Source organism: Colletotrichum scovillei (assembly GCF_011075155.1).
Source record: "Colletotrichum scovillei strain TJNH1 chromosome Unknown Contig00007, whole genome shotgun sequence".
Taxonomy (NCBI): Eukaryota; Fungi; Ascomycota; class Sordariomycetes; order Glomerellales; family Glomerellaceae; genus Colletotrichum; species Colletotrichum scovillei.
In genome coordinates, this window is record NW_023336265.1 from 472925 (window position 1) to 487754 (window position 14830).

Here is a 14830-nt window from a genome sequence, read left to right on the forward strand (position 1 = left end):
GCAACCCATGAAGCCGCTCGATACACACCGTGGAAACGCGTCAAAATCCTCTTAGCCATGTATCTTCCACGGTCTCTGATATCCAAACTATACACCCACCTCCAGAACACGCGACACCCGCTGTCCCCTCCCGTTCTCGTCCTCGTCGCCCTCGAACCCGATTCCCTCTGCGCATGTCGAATCCTGACCCGCCTGTTGAAGCACGACTATATCCCCCACAAGATCCAGCCCGTCTCCGGATATGCCGACCTCGAACGCGCCGGCCGGGACTTGGTCCAACCCATGATGGAGACGCAAGGAGGTAGTGGAGGCGTTGTTGTGTGCCTCGGCCTGGGCGGCATGGTTGATCTCGGAAGCCTGCTTGGACTGGAACCCGAGGGAGAGGAGGTGACCTTTGGCGGTGTCGAGGTCTGGGTCATGGACTCGCACCGTCCGTGGAACTTGGGCAACGTATTTGGTGGCTTCCCACTGGAACCGGCCGTCGAAGAAGGTGCCTCGCTCCAGTCCAGGTGTCCGCCAGGCGTAGTGGCTGGTCGGATTGATCGCGCCTACAAGCCAGGCAAGGGAGGTATCGTTGTGTTTGACGACGGCGACATTGAGGATGACCTTGCCGCGGAAAAAGAAGCCTACCTGGCATTGCTTGACATGCCCGAAATCGACGACGATGGCGAGGAACTGGACGACTTGGACGACTTGGACGACGATGCCGAGGACGAGGATCTTTTTGAAGAACCAGCACACGCTGGCCAGAAGCGGAAAAGTTGGTCGGACCGAGACGAGGAGGACGAGTCCAGTGACACAGACGATAGGCCGCACCAGCGGAGACGAAGCAATTCTGTGAGTTGTAACGCGTCGTTCTGTTTCCACGCCCACTGACACGTAGCAGTCTTCCTCGATCCCCTCATCTCCACGACGGCCAGCCCACAGGGGGCTCGTATCTCTACGTGATGCAGGCATGGTTCTCTCGAGCGATCCCCTGGAACCCCCATCGGCTGCTCAACCACCGCCCGCGCCATCTGCCAGGGTCCTGCGACGACGTCTGTTGCGTCTGCGGAGAGAAAAGGAGACCGTCCTCCGCAAATACTACAAGATTGGTGCTTCCTTCTCTGAGCCGATATCGTCCATGATGTACTCCCTCGCGTCGGAGCTCGGCCGGGACGACAACGACCTCTTGTGGCTCGCTATTGTTGGTGTCACGTCCATGGAGCTGTACGGAAGGTCATCTGCAGGTATCGCGGTGCCCGTCCGCAACTCGGACCGGGGACAAGGGAACGGCTGGATGGGTGTCCGCGGCGCACGTATCCGCCAGCTGCTGAGAGACGAGGTTCGACGTCTGAATCCGCCCGAAGTCGTCCGCGGCCGTCCGTCTGCTGCCGAGAACTCGGGCATCATCCCCACTACGGCTCGCAGCCCCGAAGACACCAGCATCAGGCTGTCGCCAGAGCCCAAGTTCCTCCTCATCAGGCACTGGAGTCTGTACGACAGCATGCTGCACTCACCGTACCTCTTTGCCCGGCTCAAGACGTGGAGCGACACGGGTCTGAAGAGGCTCCACAAGCTCCTGGCCAAGATGGGCGTCAGTCTGGTTCAGTGCAAGCAGAGCTACACGCACATGGACATGATGCTGAAGAGAGAGCTCCGGACAAAGCTGCTCAAGTATGCTTCTCTCTACAACTTGGACGACATGGTCCCGTCGGTCGACACGGACGGGAGAGACCGCGCCGGTGCAAAGGACGGCTGGGGCTTTGTCCGCAGCTGGGGCTGGCGGGCGACTCTGAGCGCACAAGACGTGGGCGTCGTTATTGGTGCTCTTTTGGAAGTGGGCAAGCACAACGACGTCGCCGAGCTCACGCAAGCGCCAAAAGACCAGTTCGAGGATGTGGACGACGAGGAGGTTGTCGCTGCGCAAGGAGAGGAGTGGGTTGCGCGTTTCTGGGAAGCATACGACGCTTTGGAAGAGTAAGTGATTCGCGCACTTTACATGAGCACATACTAACATCGTGAAGCATCGATGCTCTCAAGGCAGGATTGCCAACCGCCCAGTTTCTCCACCGCGCAATCTACCGCACCGGCACGTCACTCATCAACAAGAAACAGATCAAGCACCTCAGGGCGTTCCGCATGTGCGTCGTCAAGGAAGGCCCCGATGTGCCCGTCTTTGGCCACCCAGCCGCGCTCACCAAGCTCGCTCTCTGGGTGGGCGAGGCCCTCGTCGAGCAGGAAAAAGATACCACGGGTCGTCTCTCCCACGGCGGACGCGGCACGCCCCTCGTCGTCGCCAGCCTCAACGACAAGCGCGGTGTCTATCTTGTTGTTGGCACCGGCGGCGGCGGCGGCCCGGATACCACGTTCCTCGACCGCGAGGCCGCCAAGAAGCGACAGGCGGCCAAGGACGAGAAGGCCAAGCGGCGGGAAGAGTCACGGCGGAACAAGCAAAAGATCCGCGAGGAGAAGCGCGCGGCGCGTCGGGCGGCGGGAGATGACGATGCCGACTTTGACGAGCTCGATACCGAGTCGGAGGCGTCTGACGGCTCGGACTCGGAGGACGAGGAAGAGGAGGAGGACGCCAAGGAGAAGGGTTACGGCCTCAACCGCTTCGGGTCGGCGTTCCAGGAGGTGGTGGCGGAGACGAATGCCCGGGTGCGAATAGACAGCTTCGAGCACTGCGTGGTGGAGGTCAAGAAGGAGGATCTGGGAGGGTTCCTGGAGAGTCTCAGCATGAAGGCCGTTGTCGGGTAATGTGTGGAGCGCGAGAGGGATACAAAAAGCAATTGTTGGGTTGGGTTGGGTGTCGTGCTTGGGGTTTTTTTCGCATGGCGGGGGGTTCATTCTGTTTCTTATCATACGGCGATGATGGAGGGCACGGCATCGAAGGGAACTGGTTTGGGAGGATAAACAAGCTTCATGAGACATGGGCATTTGAATCATTTCCTTGCGCGTTAATCACCAATTCCTCTCGCTTTGTGGCAGTCAGGGGCTTGGGCGGGAAGCAAGCTCTACTTTGTTTTCGGCTGCGGCGTTTATATGGGCAGACACTTTACGAACCATCACGTCTTCGCTTTTTGGAGCGTGACGCATATACACTTACATACACACTATTGAACGCCTTGTCCTTTTGCTCGATGCCAATCAGGATGAAAGTAGTGATGGGGGTCGTCTGGGGGTCCTCGTTCCTTAGATTCACCTCCATCAAGGCATCAGGACTAAGACGAGCCAACCAGACGGGGCGACGTGATAATGAAGGCGCGCTGATAGGATGAAAGAGCGAGCTGAAGTGTAAGCACTGGGGTTGAAGCCTCTTTTTTGGATTGACAAGACGACGTGTTGCCGCGTTGGGTGCTCTCGTCAGCACTCTGAATCCTTCATCTCACCTTTTTGCGAGAGGGTTCTACGCCAGAGGATTACTTGGCTGGCGCTACGTGTAAGCGCTTCCGCCGTGGATCTGGATAGCAAGAGCGGTGCTGTGCGGACATGAGGTCGCTCGGTATTGATATAAAATGAGGTTCTCAGCGTCAATTCTCACTTGGGCGACGCTCATCTGTCCCACAAGCTCACATTCGATATCAAACCATGTCTAGCAAGAAGCCTTGGGCCGATGGGCCGTTTAAGCTCATTAGTAGCACCCGTGCAGGAACCAAGGTAAGTCCCTTTGTAGCCATCGAGGCTCGACGGAAACTCATCATCTGCACACAGAAAGGGGTCAAGACGGCAGGAGTGAACCGCATGGCTGAGGAAATGACCATCATTCACAATCTTATCCTCCGGATCATCAACACTGTCTACTTGCAGTGCATCAACGTGGAGAAGTCGCCCAACGACGTCCAGGACTTTGTGTCGTACGCGATAGAATGGAGCAAGATGGTGGAGGAGCACCACGAAACCGAAGAGACGGATGTTTTCCCCGAGATTGAACAGCTGGCCGGCGTGCCGGGGCTGATGCGGGCCAACGTCGCGCAGCACGAAGCTTTCCACGACGGCCTGCACGCGTACATGGGCTACTTGGACAAGGTCCAAAAGGGCGAAGAGGCGTACAGCGGAGAGAAGCTCAAGGGCATCATCGACTCGTTCATGCCCGTCCTGCGGGAGCATCTCAGCGATGAGATTGACTCGCTGCTTAGGCTGAACGAGTACGACCGCAACTGGGATGAGTGGTATGAGAAGCTCATGAAGAAGCTGCTCGGCAGAATGGGTGATGCCAAGCTCAAGGTGAGTACATGACTTCACCATGGGTCTCTGACTTTGAGATGACTGACGTATTCTGGAAAGACGACAACGATTCCACTTCTTTTGACAAACCGAGACACGACGTTCGAGGAAGGTGTTCATGCGTGGTGGCCTCCGGTACCGTGGATCGCGTTCCTGATGATGCGTTGGCTCTACATTCCTGCCCACAAGAATTGGTGGCGGTTTTCTTCGTGCGACGACCGGGGCGCGCCAAGGGAGCTTCCTTTTGCGTGATGGGCTCCGAAGTGGACGAAGTATTGGGTCCCGGCGGTCGGTGGAGTTTTTCGGTGGTTGAGTGGCCGAGCCTCGATGATCGGACGAGGAGGGCCCCCGTGGTGTTTCCAGGGTGAGGCTGGCTCTGCAGAGTTTGCTCGAGTCTGAAGATGCGTGGCAGTCTAGTTGACAAAGTGTGGCTGAGGGTCTCAAAGCGAGGTTAGTCGGAGGCCGTCTTGAAGGTGTGGTTGACACTGAGATCGTGATGTGGGCAAAGGCTATGAGGGAGCCCTCAGAGACTTAGAGAGAGCGATGAGTGTGAGATACGTACCGGTACTTAGACGCCAGTCCAAGGCGTGAGGTAGGCACGTAGGAAGGTGCCTTCTAATCCCAAGGATTGACACTTGGTAACGTCATGCGGGCACATATCCCAGTCGACATCCACACCATGTACGAATAGCCCGAGGCGAGAGAGACGGTGAGCCCTGTGGCAATCGTGACATCTCGCTGATTGGGGTTCTGGCTTGGGGGCTGAGTCCATGAGCCGACGTCTTAGTGGGCGAAGCGCCAAGCCCCTGCTTCTCAAGGTCGACGTTGACGACCACTCATCGTCCGAGGGCTGTTTGTAGGGGATACATGGTACCTGGCCACGCAACATACTATTCAACGCTTCGCGGCGTATTCCTCGTTGGTGTCGGGTGTTTCTTCATGTTTCTGACACCCTGAATGAACCGTGCTCTAAGGCACTTGGACACTGAGATTGACCTCGGCAAATCAAGCCAAGTCTCGAATTCAAAGAATAAACTTCATCTTAAATGTTGCTCACAAAGATACGGGCTCAGTCAGAGAGGTCTGAATTCGAGGACGGATGGCATAGTTGAGGGACTCAACGACGCAAAGTCAATTATCCCAGTCCTTCGTCACCTTACAGATGTGGCAGGTGGCGGGTGTTAATGAAGCGCTACCTTGCGCTACAGGCATCCCGGTCATTTCTGTACCAAAGTATTGGATTCGCTGCGACATGACTGGATAGCGCACCTACGCAGAGCTCCTGTAAGTTGTAACCACTCTGCCACTGGACGGATGCAATGTCCGTCACTGCCATTCCTTGCCTTTAGACCTAGATACTGCCATTTGATTGTCTGCGGCGTGTTCACACATGGCACAATGCCTGGATGCTTTGCAGACGGCCGCGTTGATCATTGCTGCGTCTCCTTCCGAGTCCTTCGCCTCCGCCGCTGTTACCTGCCGTGCCGTGCCTGCTACGTGTGCCTGGACCTGTGTGCGTGGCGCCTGCTCATAGCTTCAAACATTTGCTTACCTTATCTTCCGAGACAGATTCGCACCTGGCTACGACAGGTTCCACCGACGACTTTTCCCTTCCTGTGTACACCTCCCGCGTATTCTTCATCCAACTCTACAACCTGACGTACCAAGCATCTTCCTCTTCATTATTTATCCTCTTATGATTTCAAGTAACAGAGACTCACAAACCCGTCTCCCTATGACTGACAGCCCAAAAAGCGCACGTAAAGGTATCCATATCCCGGCTCAGCCCGACAACTAGGTCAATAGTCAACACTCCGTCCCCGTTTATTCACGTCTTGGCCACCTCGTACTCTGTGGACGCTCGGTACCGTCGCCTTTACTTTCGTACAGGTAGCCGCCCATCCCCCCGCCGCCAACTTTCCGAGCAATCATCGGGTCCTGTCCCCGCCAGCGTCAGAAGCAAGCACCTTGCACCAAAGTGCCTGGCCACCACCACCGACAGGCGACAGCATCCTGGGCCCTTTATTTCTTTCCCCTCCCCCGCCCTTGGAGCGCAACTCTGCATCTGTCGCCAGCCTTGTTCCTCCTTTGAAGTCGTCGACCACGCGCCGCTCCCTTCCGCCGTCGCCTAAAATCCACGATCCGTTCGACTCAACGCCTTTTCTTTTCCTCGGCGACCAGTAGTGCCTTTTCGCCTGCGCCGGCATCGGCCCACCCGTTCCGAGCGACGACACTGTGTTCTTGCCGCCGACGCCGTCCCACGACTCACATCGCGACAAACGCAGGCCGCCCACCACCACGCAATTCCGCTCTTCCGCCGATTCTCAGCCCAAACTGCCCCTCAGGATCTCGTATTTGACGTAGTCGTCGAGGCTCGTAGTTAGCCATGGGCAAATCGTGAGTCTGCCCGCCCACCAAACGTGCCTTTCCTTCGGTCCCCTCGTGTGGCAGACATGGACTGAGGAGACGTCATGTCGAAGCGATCCGCCTCTCCGGAAACATGGAACACCCGCGCTCAATCGTCAGACGCAAGCTAACAAGTTCCCTTTCTAGTCAGTCCAAGCTCTCCCAGGAGCAGCTAGCTGAACTGCAGAAGTCCACCCATTTCGACAAGAAGGAGTTGCAGCAATGGTACAAGGGTATGTCAGCAACGATCCCATGCTTGATCGTCTGTTTCCGCGCGAGGTCTATTTTCCCATCACTGAATTCGAGACTGACAATCCGTGGCAGGCTTCCTCAAGGATTGTCCCTCGGGCATGCTCACCAAAGAAGAGTTCCAGAAGATATATAGGCAATTCTTCCCCTTCGGTGATCCAAGTTCATTTGCAGATTATGTCTTCAACGTCTTCGACAGCGACAAGTCGGGTAGTATCGACTTCAAGGAGTTTATCTGCGCCCTCAGTGTTACCAGCCGAGGCAAGATGGAGGACAAACTCGACTGGGCCTTCCAGCTGTACGACATTGATGGGGACGGAAAGATTAGCTACGATGAGATGCTCAAGATCGTCGAGGCAATCTACAAGATGGTGAGTCTTTTCTCAGTGGACGTATGGTGCTTATGTTGCGTTCACAATCTACGGCACCCCGCCCTCCCAACAAAATGCTGACAAAGACGACGCGCAGGTCGGCTCCATGGTTAAGCTCCCTGAAGACGAAGACACTCCCGAGAAGCGCGTACGGAAAATCTTCCGCATGATGGACAAGGACGAGAACGGCAGCCTGGACATGGAGGAGTTCAAGGAGGGAAGCAAACGTGACGAGACCATTGTGTCGGCACTGTCTCTCTACGACGGCCTGGTGTAGTGTGGCGCGGAGCAGGGGGAGACTCTCATACCACCGCCACACGCCCTCGGGTCTGTTTTCATGATTATATGTGTTTTTGGGCAAGGCGAGCTGCGCGCAGTGATCAAGGTGCGACTTTTATTATCCAGGGCTAGCAGGAATGGTATTCCAATGATTTACTGCGACCTATGTTTTTTTTTTACTCGCGCACCCATCGTATCGTGGACGGTGAATGTCGGCCAGGTTGAGTGAGTCGTCGGATGGAAGGGAACAGCCTGCGGTCGGGTCATGATGACAATTAAACAACCTCCGAAACTCCCGCCGGCACGGCATCCTCGGGCCCAGAGACCGGGACCCCGATTGGGCCCAGAGACCGGGACCCCGATTCGGCCCGGCCGGCTTCAGGTGGATGACAACGCATCGGCACCACCCAGTCTCCGCCACGTCAATCCGTAAAGCAAACGAATCACACATGGCATGATGAAATTGAGCACCGCGTTACACCTGTAGACGAACACTTGGAATGAAACTGAGCTAGATTAAAAAAAAGAAACATCCTTGACTCGACCCATAAGACTCGCCGAGATACTGATGGATAAAGGTAGGTAATCGTTGTTACAAGGCTGGACGCGCGCACACACACACACACAACACTATACTCCTGGATATCAAGCGTCCCGTAGCCAACCCAATCCGTTTGCCGCAAAATTAGGGGAGAATTACAAGATCAAACCACATGATCAAACGTGACGGAAACGACCCGCCCTTAAGACGAACCGTAGGCCTTGTTCACCTCGGACTTGTACTTTTCGAGGATCTTCTTGCGCTGTAGTTTCTGTGCGGCCGTGACCAGGTCCTGTGAATGGTTAGCAGTTTCTTGGGAATATAAAATGAGGATGCTCACATTTTGTGGTGTCCACTCCTCGTCGGACATGACAACGCCCTCGATAATCTCAATGCCTGAGAGTCCACCTGAGCGGCCGGCATTCTGCAACTCCTTGAGGACGGCGCTCTGTAGCTTCTTGTCGTGCACCAGCCCCTCGAGGTTGCTGCCCTGGACGCCAATGCTCTCCGCGAGCTTGACCAGAGCCGGCTCAGCAGGCACGATGATGGCAATGGGCTTGGCCTTGTTGGCGTCGGCGTAGATGCAAATGTTGGCAACCACAGCAGCAGCGCGGTAGATGGACTCGAGCTTCTCGAGCGCAATGTACTCGCCGTTGAGAGTCTTGACCAGATTCTTCTTGCGGTCAATCAGCTTCAGGTGACCTTGGCTGTCAAACTCGCCAATGTCGCCGGTCTTGAACCAGCCATCCTCGGTGATGGCCTCCTTGGTCTCCTTGGGGTTTTGGTAGTACTCCTCCAGAACGGAGGGTCCACGGATCCAAACCTCACCCTGAGGGTTGGGCTTGTTGGTGGCGTAGTAGCCGGCCTCGGCAAAGTCGACCAGCTTGATCTCAATGGACGCGGGCATCGCGCCCATGTTGTTGACGCTGAACTCCAACGGGTTCGTCAGGCAGCCCATGGCCGTGGTCTCTGTGAGACCGTAGCCGATAATCATCGGGGCGATGGCCATGGAAATGAACTGCTGGGTTTCCTTCGCAATGGGACCACCTCCGTTCATGCAAAGCTTGAGACGACCACCGGTGGCCTCCTTGAGCTTCTTGAAGACCACGGAATCGAGCACGCCGGTGCCGGGAACACCAAGGCTCATCATGTGCTGCTTGGCAGACAGAGCGTTCCAGAACAAAGTCTTGACGAGGGCGCTGCCAGCGTTGACCTTGGCGATAATGCCCTTCTTGACAGTCTCCCACACTGCGGGGACACCAACCATGACGGAGGGCTTAAACTCCCTGATGTCACCGGCGCAGTTGCGGACAGAGTTGTCGGACAGGGTCTTGGGGTTGCCGTAGCCCATGGTTGTGCCCCAGTAGATGCAGGCGTTCTCAAAGACGAACTCGAGGATGTGGGCGAGCGGGAGGTAGGTCAGGAGGCCGTCGCCGGGGCCAATGAAGGGCTGAACAACGGCACTCACACCGGCAACTTTGCTTCGTTAGTGGGGGCCTGTTCACAATTCCGGGGAAAGACATACCAGCGGCCACAACGGCCTTGTGCTTGAGGGGGACACCCTTGGGGGTTCCGGTTGAGCCAGATGTGTACATGATGCAGCACAGGTCCTCGGTGGCGGGAGGGACCGGGTCGACCATGTTCTCCTCGCCGAGCTTTCGCAACTCCTCGAAGCTCATGACCTGGATCTCGGGGTGGGCAGACTTGAGCTGCTCGAGGTGTGTCTGCTGGATCTGGTGCTGGTTGTTCCAGATGACGTAGCGGATATCCTTTGCCTCCTGGAGAACGTTGCCCAGCGTAGGCAGCAGGTGGGGGTCGAGGAAGATGGCCTTGGCGGAGGTAGCCACCATGGAGTACTTGAGTCCCTCTTCGCCGAGGGTATCGTAGGCGGTGACCACGGGCATGGACTGGGAGGCAGCGCCGTGAGACATTGCCAGCCAGTGTTGGCTCGTGGCGGCGTAGAGGTGCAGACGATCGGCCTTGGTCAGGCCAATCTTGCGCAGACCGGAGCCGAGCTGGAGGGTAAGGCGCTCGTACTCGTGGAAGGTGATGTATTCGTAGGGGCTCAGCTCAAAGTAGGTCCATTGCTTGTCGACCTCGCGCTCCTCGCCGTCAACCATCTTCTTCACCTTCTTGGTCTCTCGGTGGGTGTTGACCAGCTTGCGCGAGCCCAAGCACCTGGCATTGCCATACTTCTCGGCGCTCTGCTTGACGAGCTCGAAGGTGGTTGTGATCTTGCCGCTGCCGGGGACGGTGATGAGGTCGGGGACGGCCTGGGGAAGTCGGCGGGGCAGAGTCTCGCCGTCCTTGGCCTCGGCGCCGGGAGAGGGGACGGAGAAGGGCCCCTTTGCCTGCATCCTGGGCAGGATGTCGAGCTTCGACTTGGGAGGCGGGACCTGAGCCATGGTGGGCAACGTTGGCGAGTAACGATTCGGCTACTTTGTTTGTGTGAGGATCGGAGAAGCTCTAGAAAAGACGGGTATCGAAGCGCGGAAGCGACGGGTCGCGAGGGCGGTTTTTACCTTTGCGACAGTGGAAGAGATTCTGCCCGTCTAGATGAGTTTGGTTGGCAGAGGGTGGGAAACACGGTCAGGTTGGAGGAGTGTTGAGAAGATAGTTGAGGAAAGCAAGTCGGCAATGTAGGGGCAGGGCAACCCAAGGTATTTGAATTTGAGGAGAGGGCAAGGAAGGACCTGACGGGTGAAGGACGTATGTACCACGGCACGCAGCGGCGAGAGTGGCAGAGAGGCAGAGGCGGACTGCAGAGACGGGGAGCTTGGGGGAAATCTTGGCTGCCACTGCAAGGTTCCTAAGGTTGCCTCTGCAGGGCGAGTGGATCTCCAATGCTCCATGATGCCCGAGGTACGTACTTACTCACTGAAGTCCTGCAGATGGCTCAAGCTCCAGCATCCGCGGCCGCCCTCGTCCAGTAAGAAGGGACGCCTTCCAGGTTTCCATTGGTACCGACTGCACGTTGGACGTCCCTAAAGGTGAGGTACCTTGGCGGGAGATGCGTCGTTGGGGTCAATTGGAACGGCGCGGTACCTTACCTCCCCTGTGTCTCTGCCTCAGTACAGGTGGGCAATGGAAGTAATGGAAGTACCTTTGGGGTTGGGTTCAGCGTCATGCTCTCCACTGCCCGTATCCTTCGGCCGACCTTACAGACGTTTGAGATTCGAGGCGCAACGACAGCTGCACCTTAGAGGACCGTCACCCACTCGCCCCATCTAGCAGCATTGGCGAACGGCCGCAGGACAAGTACCCAGACTCCCACTCAACTCGCCCATCGTCTGTTCTTTCCCCGCCTCTCCAGTTGGGGTTGCCTTCACCATGCCTAGGTAGCCGTTGACCACACTCGCCTCGTGTCTGTCTCTTGTTCCGTTGAATGTTTCAATCTTCCCGTCTTCAACATTCCCTCCGACCCTCCATACCACTGTGGCTTGTGATCAAGTATGAGCCGAAGGTCCACGTACCTTAGCCGTACCAGCTCGACTGAGGACGGCCATGCAACAGGGCGTGTTCCTTCACCCCTATCTTGGCCGAGGCGCCCAGCCCAGACTTACATGGCCATCCCATCCCAAGACGGCCCCAAGATGCCCAGCTGCATTTCCGGGGAAAGTCAAACGGGGAAAAGACACCAGACGCCTATATTGAACCTCTCCAGGTCACCCAAGCCCCCCCCTTTGCTCATGCCGCACCACGGGATACACCTGTACGAACACAGGCTGCACCAACTAGGCATTCTCGCCAAATACCAAGCACGACACCAAACCCGATGAAGCCGTCACAAGAGTCACGGAGCAGGGTGGTGAGTTCTCGCCGCTCTTGGCAAATTGGTTGGCGCCTTGCCTCTATTTCATCCCACTGGACTACTACTGGGCACTGGACCACTGGGACCGTCCGCCAGCGCCCCCAAGGTCAGCCGGTTGTGTTTCGCACCCCTTCGTTGCCATCCAATCCAAGACCACACGCCCGTGCATAGCCGTCAACAATATTCCCCAGGATATCGAGCACGCGGTGGAGGTGAGAACTTGAATACAAGTCGCAGCCAAGCAAGCCCCCTTCAGCTCCCTTAACCGTCCAATGGCCAACACAGCCACCGTTGCAGGAGTCTTTGTGCTGTCGGGTTCGCTATCGAAAGCAAATCGACCCTAGCTGGATTACTTATGCCTCTCCCGTCATGACTTACTCAGTGGCGGCTACCCAACCGGTCGGTTCCTAGCCCACTGACTGCGTGTTGCTTTGTGATTATGGGCTCGGCTGGCTTTGGTACTCCTGTTGGGGAGCACCAACACGGCCAAGGTTTGCAGTTTATGCGTAGCAGCATGGCTCTTTACAGACAGTATCGACAACACCTCGGTATCCCATCGGCTTGCTGAAGATGAGCCCGAAGAGCTCACAGTGTCTAGACGTCATTCTTACATGGAGGTCAATCGCGCTGAGCCACAGTGAGGCGCCGGCATGCACGAGTGGCCGAAAAGACCCCTTTGATGCATAAGCTCACCGGATCATCTCCATAAAAGGTATATGCATATCAAGGTATACCGGTGATCGGAACTAAAGCCCTTCAGCGACCTACCAAAGGTACCTTACCTCACTTGGAGCTCCCCTGCATCTCCAAAGTACTACAGAGTTTCACTTACACCGATCTTTGGACTTCGATCCACCGACCACACGTCAGTCGCTGGCTTTCAAGACTCACAGTCGTCTCAAAAGCGAACATGGCTTCTCTAGTAGCTGCAAAGAACCAGCTGCGTTCTGTCATGAAGGACAGGCTCGCTCTCATCGCCCACGAATCCATCAACACCCAGAGTAAGACATTGCTTCCAGAGCTGCGTCCCGACGCCGTCTTACCTTCTCCTCCTAGGCCGGACAGTGTTTGAGACGCTCAAGACCTTTAGACCATACGTGGAAGCACAGAGGGTCAGCGTCTTCCTCTCTATGCCCTTTGGCGAAATCCAGACGGACCAAATCGTGCGCCACGCTCTGTCAGCAGGGAAGCACGTCTACGTTCCGTACTTACACAAGTCGCCTTTCCCGCCTGGGGAGACGCCGCCCAGGGTCATGGACATGGTCCGTCTGCGTGACATCCACGACTACGAATCACTGCAACCCGACAAATGGGGCATCCCCAGCATTGACCCCGAGACGGTACACCAGAGAGACCGGGTCCTGGGCGAGCCTGGTGCCGAGTCCCCTGATTCCTCCTTCTTGGACCTGATGCTACTCCCCGGTGTCGCATTCGATGTCGACGATAACTCGGGCTCACTACGGCGCCTTGGACACGGAAAGGGCTTTTATGATCTTTTCATCCGCAGGTACACGGCAAAATATGACGGGGAGCTGTCGTCTCCCAAGCGTCCTGTATTGCTCTACGGCCTGGCTCTCGCGGAGCAGTTCATCTCTCGACCCTCCGACGGACCTATTCCCGTGGCTCAGCATGACCAACCACTCCATGGTCTCGTTTTGGGAAACGGAGAGGTCAAGAGGCCGGCAGATAGTTCCCACAACAAATAGCTTTTCTTCTCTTCATGCCGCCTAGCCTTTCGGGGTGACAGATCCGTGGTATCAACTTTTTGTGCAATCGCCCCAGAGCGTGCTTCGCCGTCGTGGCGTCATCCTCTCAACTCGAGTCGTTCTCTAGCTCGACAAACTTTGGATCAGCGACACGTTGTCGCCCTTCAACAATATTTGTCCTGCGTGCAGGTTAGCAAACCCGCGCTTGACATCTCTGGCGTTGGAGCGGCATACCGAGCGGCCTCCTCTTCTCTTCGGGGTTCGTCTTGGTCACCTGCTTCACCTCGACTGCGTCGTCAATGACGAGGTTCATGAACTCGTCGAAACCCTGTCCCTGTGTTAGCCATCGCGTTGAGCCGTATAGGTGGGAGAGATCACGCGCGCACCCTAATCTTGCCCTCAATCCGGATCGACAGCTGCTCGTAAAGCCAGATTTGCACCGTGGTGTGTTGCCTGCAAGGAGTCAGTACAACATAGTCCAAGGATAGGGAACCAGAACTGACTGGAGGAGCTTGAAGATGAAGTTGATGGGAGGAAGCAGGACTCTGCGACCGCCACCGCCTCCGCGTCCAGTCATTTTCGCGTGTGTGAGTCGGGAATTGAAGCGGGTAGATGGTCGGGCTCGGATGGCAGACGTTTGGTCCTCGTCGGTCGCGTTTGGCTCGTGTCGATGAAATGTCGTGGGGCAATTGGTCGCAGGCTGAACGAGATCGCAGAGAGGCTGGCTTGGTGCTCTGCCTGGCCCAGGTCCGATGCGCAAGGTTCGGTCAGTCGCTGGGAGAAATTGGGCGGAGCGGGCGAAACGATGTTCCACCTACTGGCAGACCCCCGATATCAGATAGACGAATAGAATCTGGTGCATGGCATATAATTATGGGCCCAATCATGTGTACGTCGTTCTCAGTGACAGGCCTCCCCCTGCAACACTCTGCTTGCCTACTACGTATGGATAACCTTGGAAAACAGCCGTCGTTATTAAAGATACTTACCCCTCCACGCCATTTCAGGCGGAAGCCTAAAGTACCTTTCTGGCAGCCACAGTCCCCAGGTTAAGGTACCCTGTCGTCTGTCTTTGAGATGCCCTACGAGAGTGCTATGCGGTAAAACTGTCTTAGCCGGGTTTAGTTAGGTTACCTTAGGTTCCTTGTGCTCTGATCCGCCCGCTGTCCCGCCAGCCTGACTGACGTTTTATTTTCCTTTCGCGAACCTCCCTCCACCACCCCCTCCATCCGCCACTTTTGGACCATTGTCGGCGCACTGC

The 14830-nt window shown here is 56.5% G+C and overlaps 5 protein-coding genes across 5 annotated transcripts; 3 read left to right on the forward strand and 2 right to left on the reverse strand.

The window, feature by feature from the left end:
* Positions 1 to 57: 57 nt before the first annotated feature.
* HER10_EVM0000005 (CDC45-like protein) lies at positions 58 to 2739 on the forward strand (the record flags this gene model as incomplete). Its single annotated transcript, XM_035469803.1, has 3 exons — positions 58 to 837; positions 887 to 1959; positions 2007 to 2739. The coding sequence occupies 3 exons, from the start codon at positions 58 to 60 to the stop codon at positions 2737 to 2739; spliced, it is 2586 nt and encodes an 861-aa protein (XP_035331115.1).
* An 831-nt stretch (positions 2740 to 3570) lies between these two features.
* HER10_EVM0006787 (uncharacterized protein) lies at positions 3571 to 7509 on the forward strand (the record flags this gene model as incomplete). Its single annotated transcript, XM_035476363.1, has 5 exons — positions 3571 to 3639; positions 3694 to 4206; positions 6764 to 6845; positions 6937 to 7232; positions 7330 to 7509. The coding sequence occupies 5 exons, from the start codon at positions 3571 to 3573 to the stop codon at positions 7507 to 7509; spliced, it is 1140 nt and encodes a 379-aa protein (XP_035331552.1).
* Positions 7510 to 8254: 745 nt separating this feature from the next.
* HER10_EVM0001898 (AMP-binding enzyme) lies at positions 8255 to 10457 on the reverse strand (the record flags this gene model as incomplete). Its single annotated transcript, XM_035471631.1, has 3 exons — positions 8255 to 8344; positions 8393 to 9528; positions 9578 to 10457. 3 exons carry the CDS (start codon positions 10455 to 10457, stop codon positions 8255 to 8257), a joined length of 2106 nt encoding a protein of 701 aa, XP_035331239.1.
* Positions 10458 to 12677: 2220 nt separating this feature from the next.
* Positions 12678 to 14468, reverse strand: HER10_EVM0001955 (LSM domain-containing protein). Its single transcript, XM_035471687.1, has 4 exons — positions 14073 to 14468; positions 13956 to 14022; positions 13804 to 13897; positions 12678 to 13748 (listed from the first exon to the last, which is right to left on the reverse strand). Exons 1-4 carry the CDS (start codon positions 14144 to 14146, stop codon positions 13693 to 13695), a joined length of 291 nt encoding a protein of 96 aa, XP_035331245.1. The 5' UTR covers positions 14147 to 14468; the 3' UTR covers positions 12678 to 13692.
* Positions 12774 to 13569, forward strand: HER10_EVM0007386 (5-formyltetrahydrofolate cyclo-ligase; the record flags this gene model as incomplete). The annotated part of the gene is made up of 2 exons (XM_035476944.1): positions 12774 to 12864; positions 12920 to 13569. The coding sequence occupies 2 exons, from the start codon at positions 12774 to 12776 to the stop codon at positions 13567 to 13569; spliced, it is 741 nt and encodes a 246-aa protein (XP_035331591.1).
* Positions 14469 to 14830: the final 362 nt, after the last annotated feature.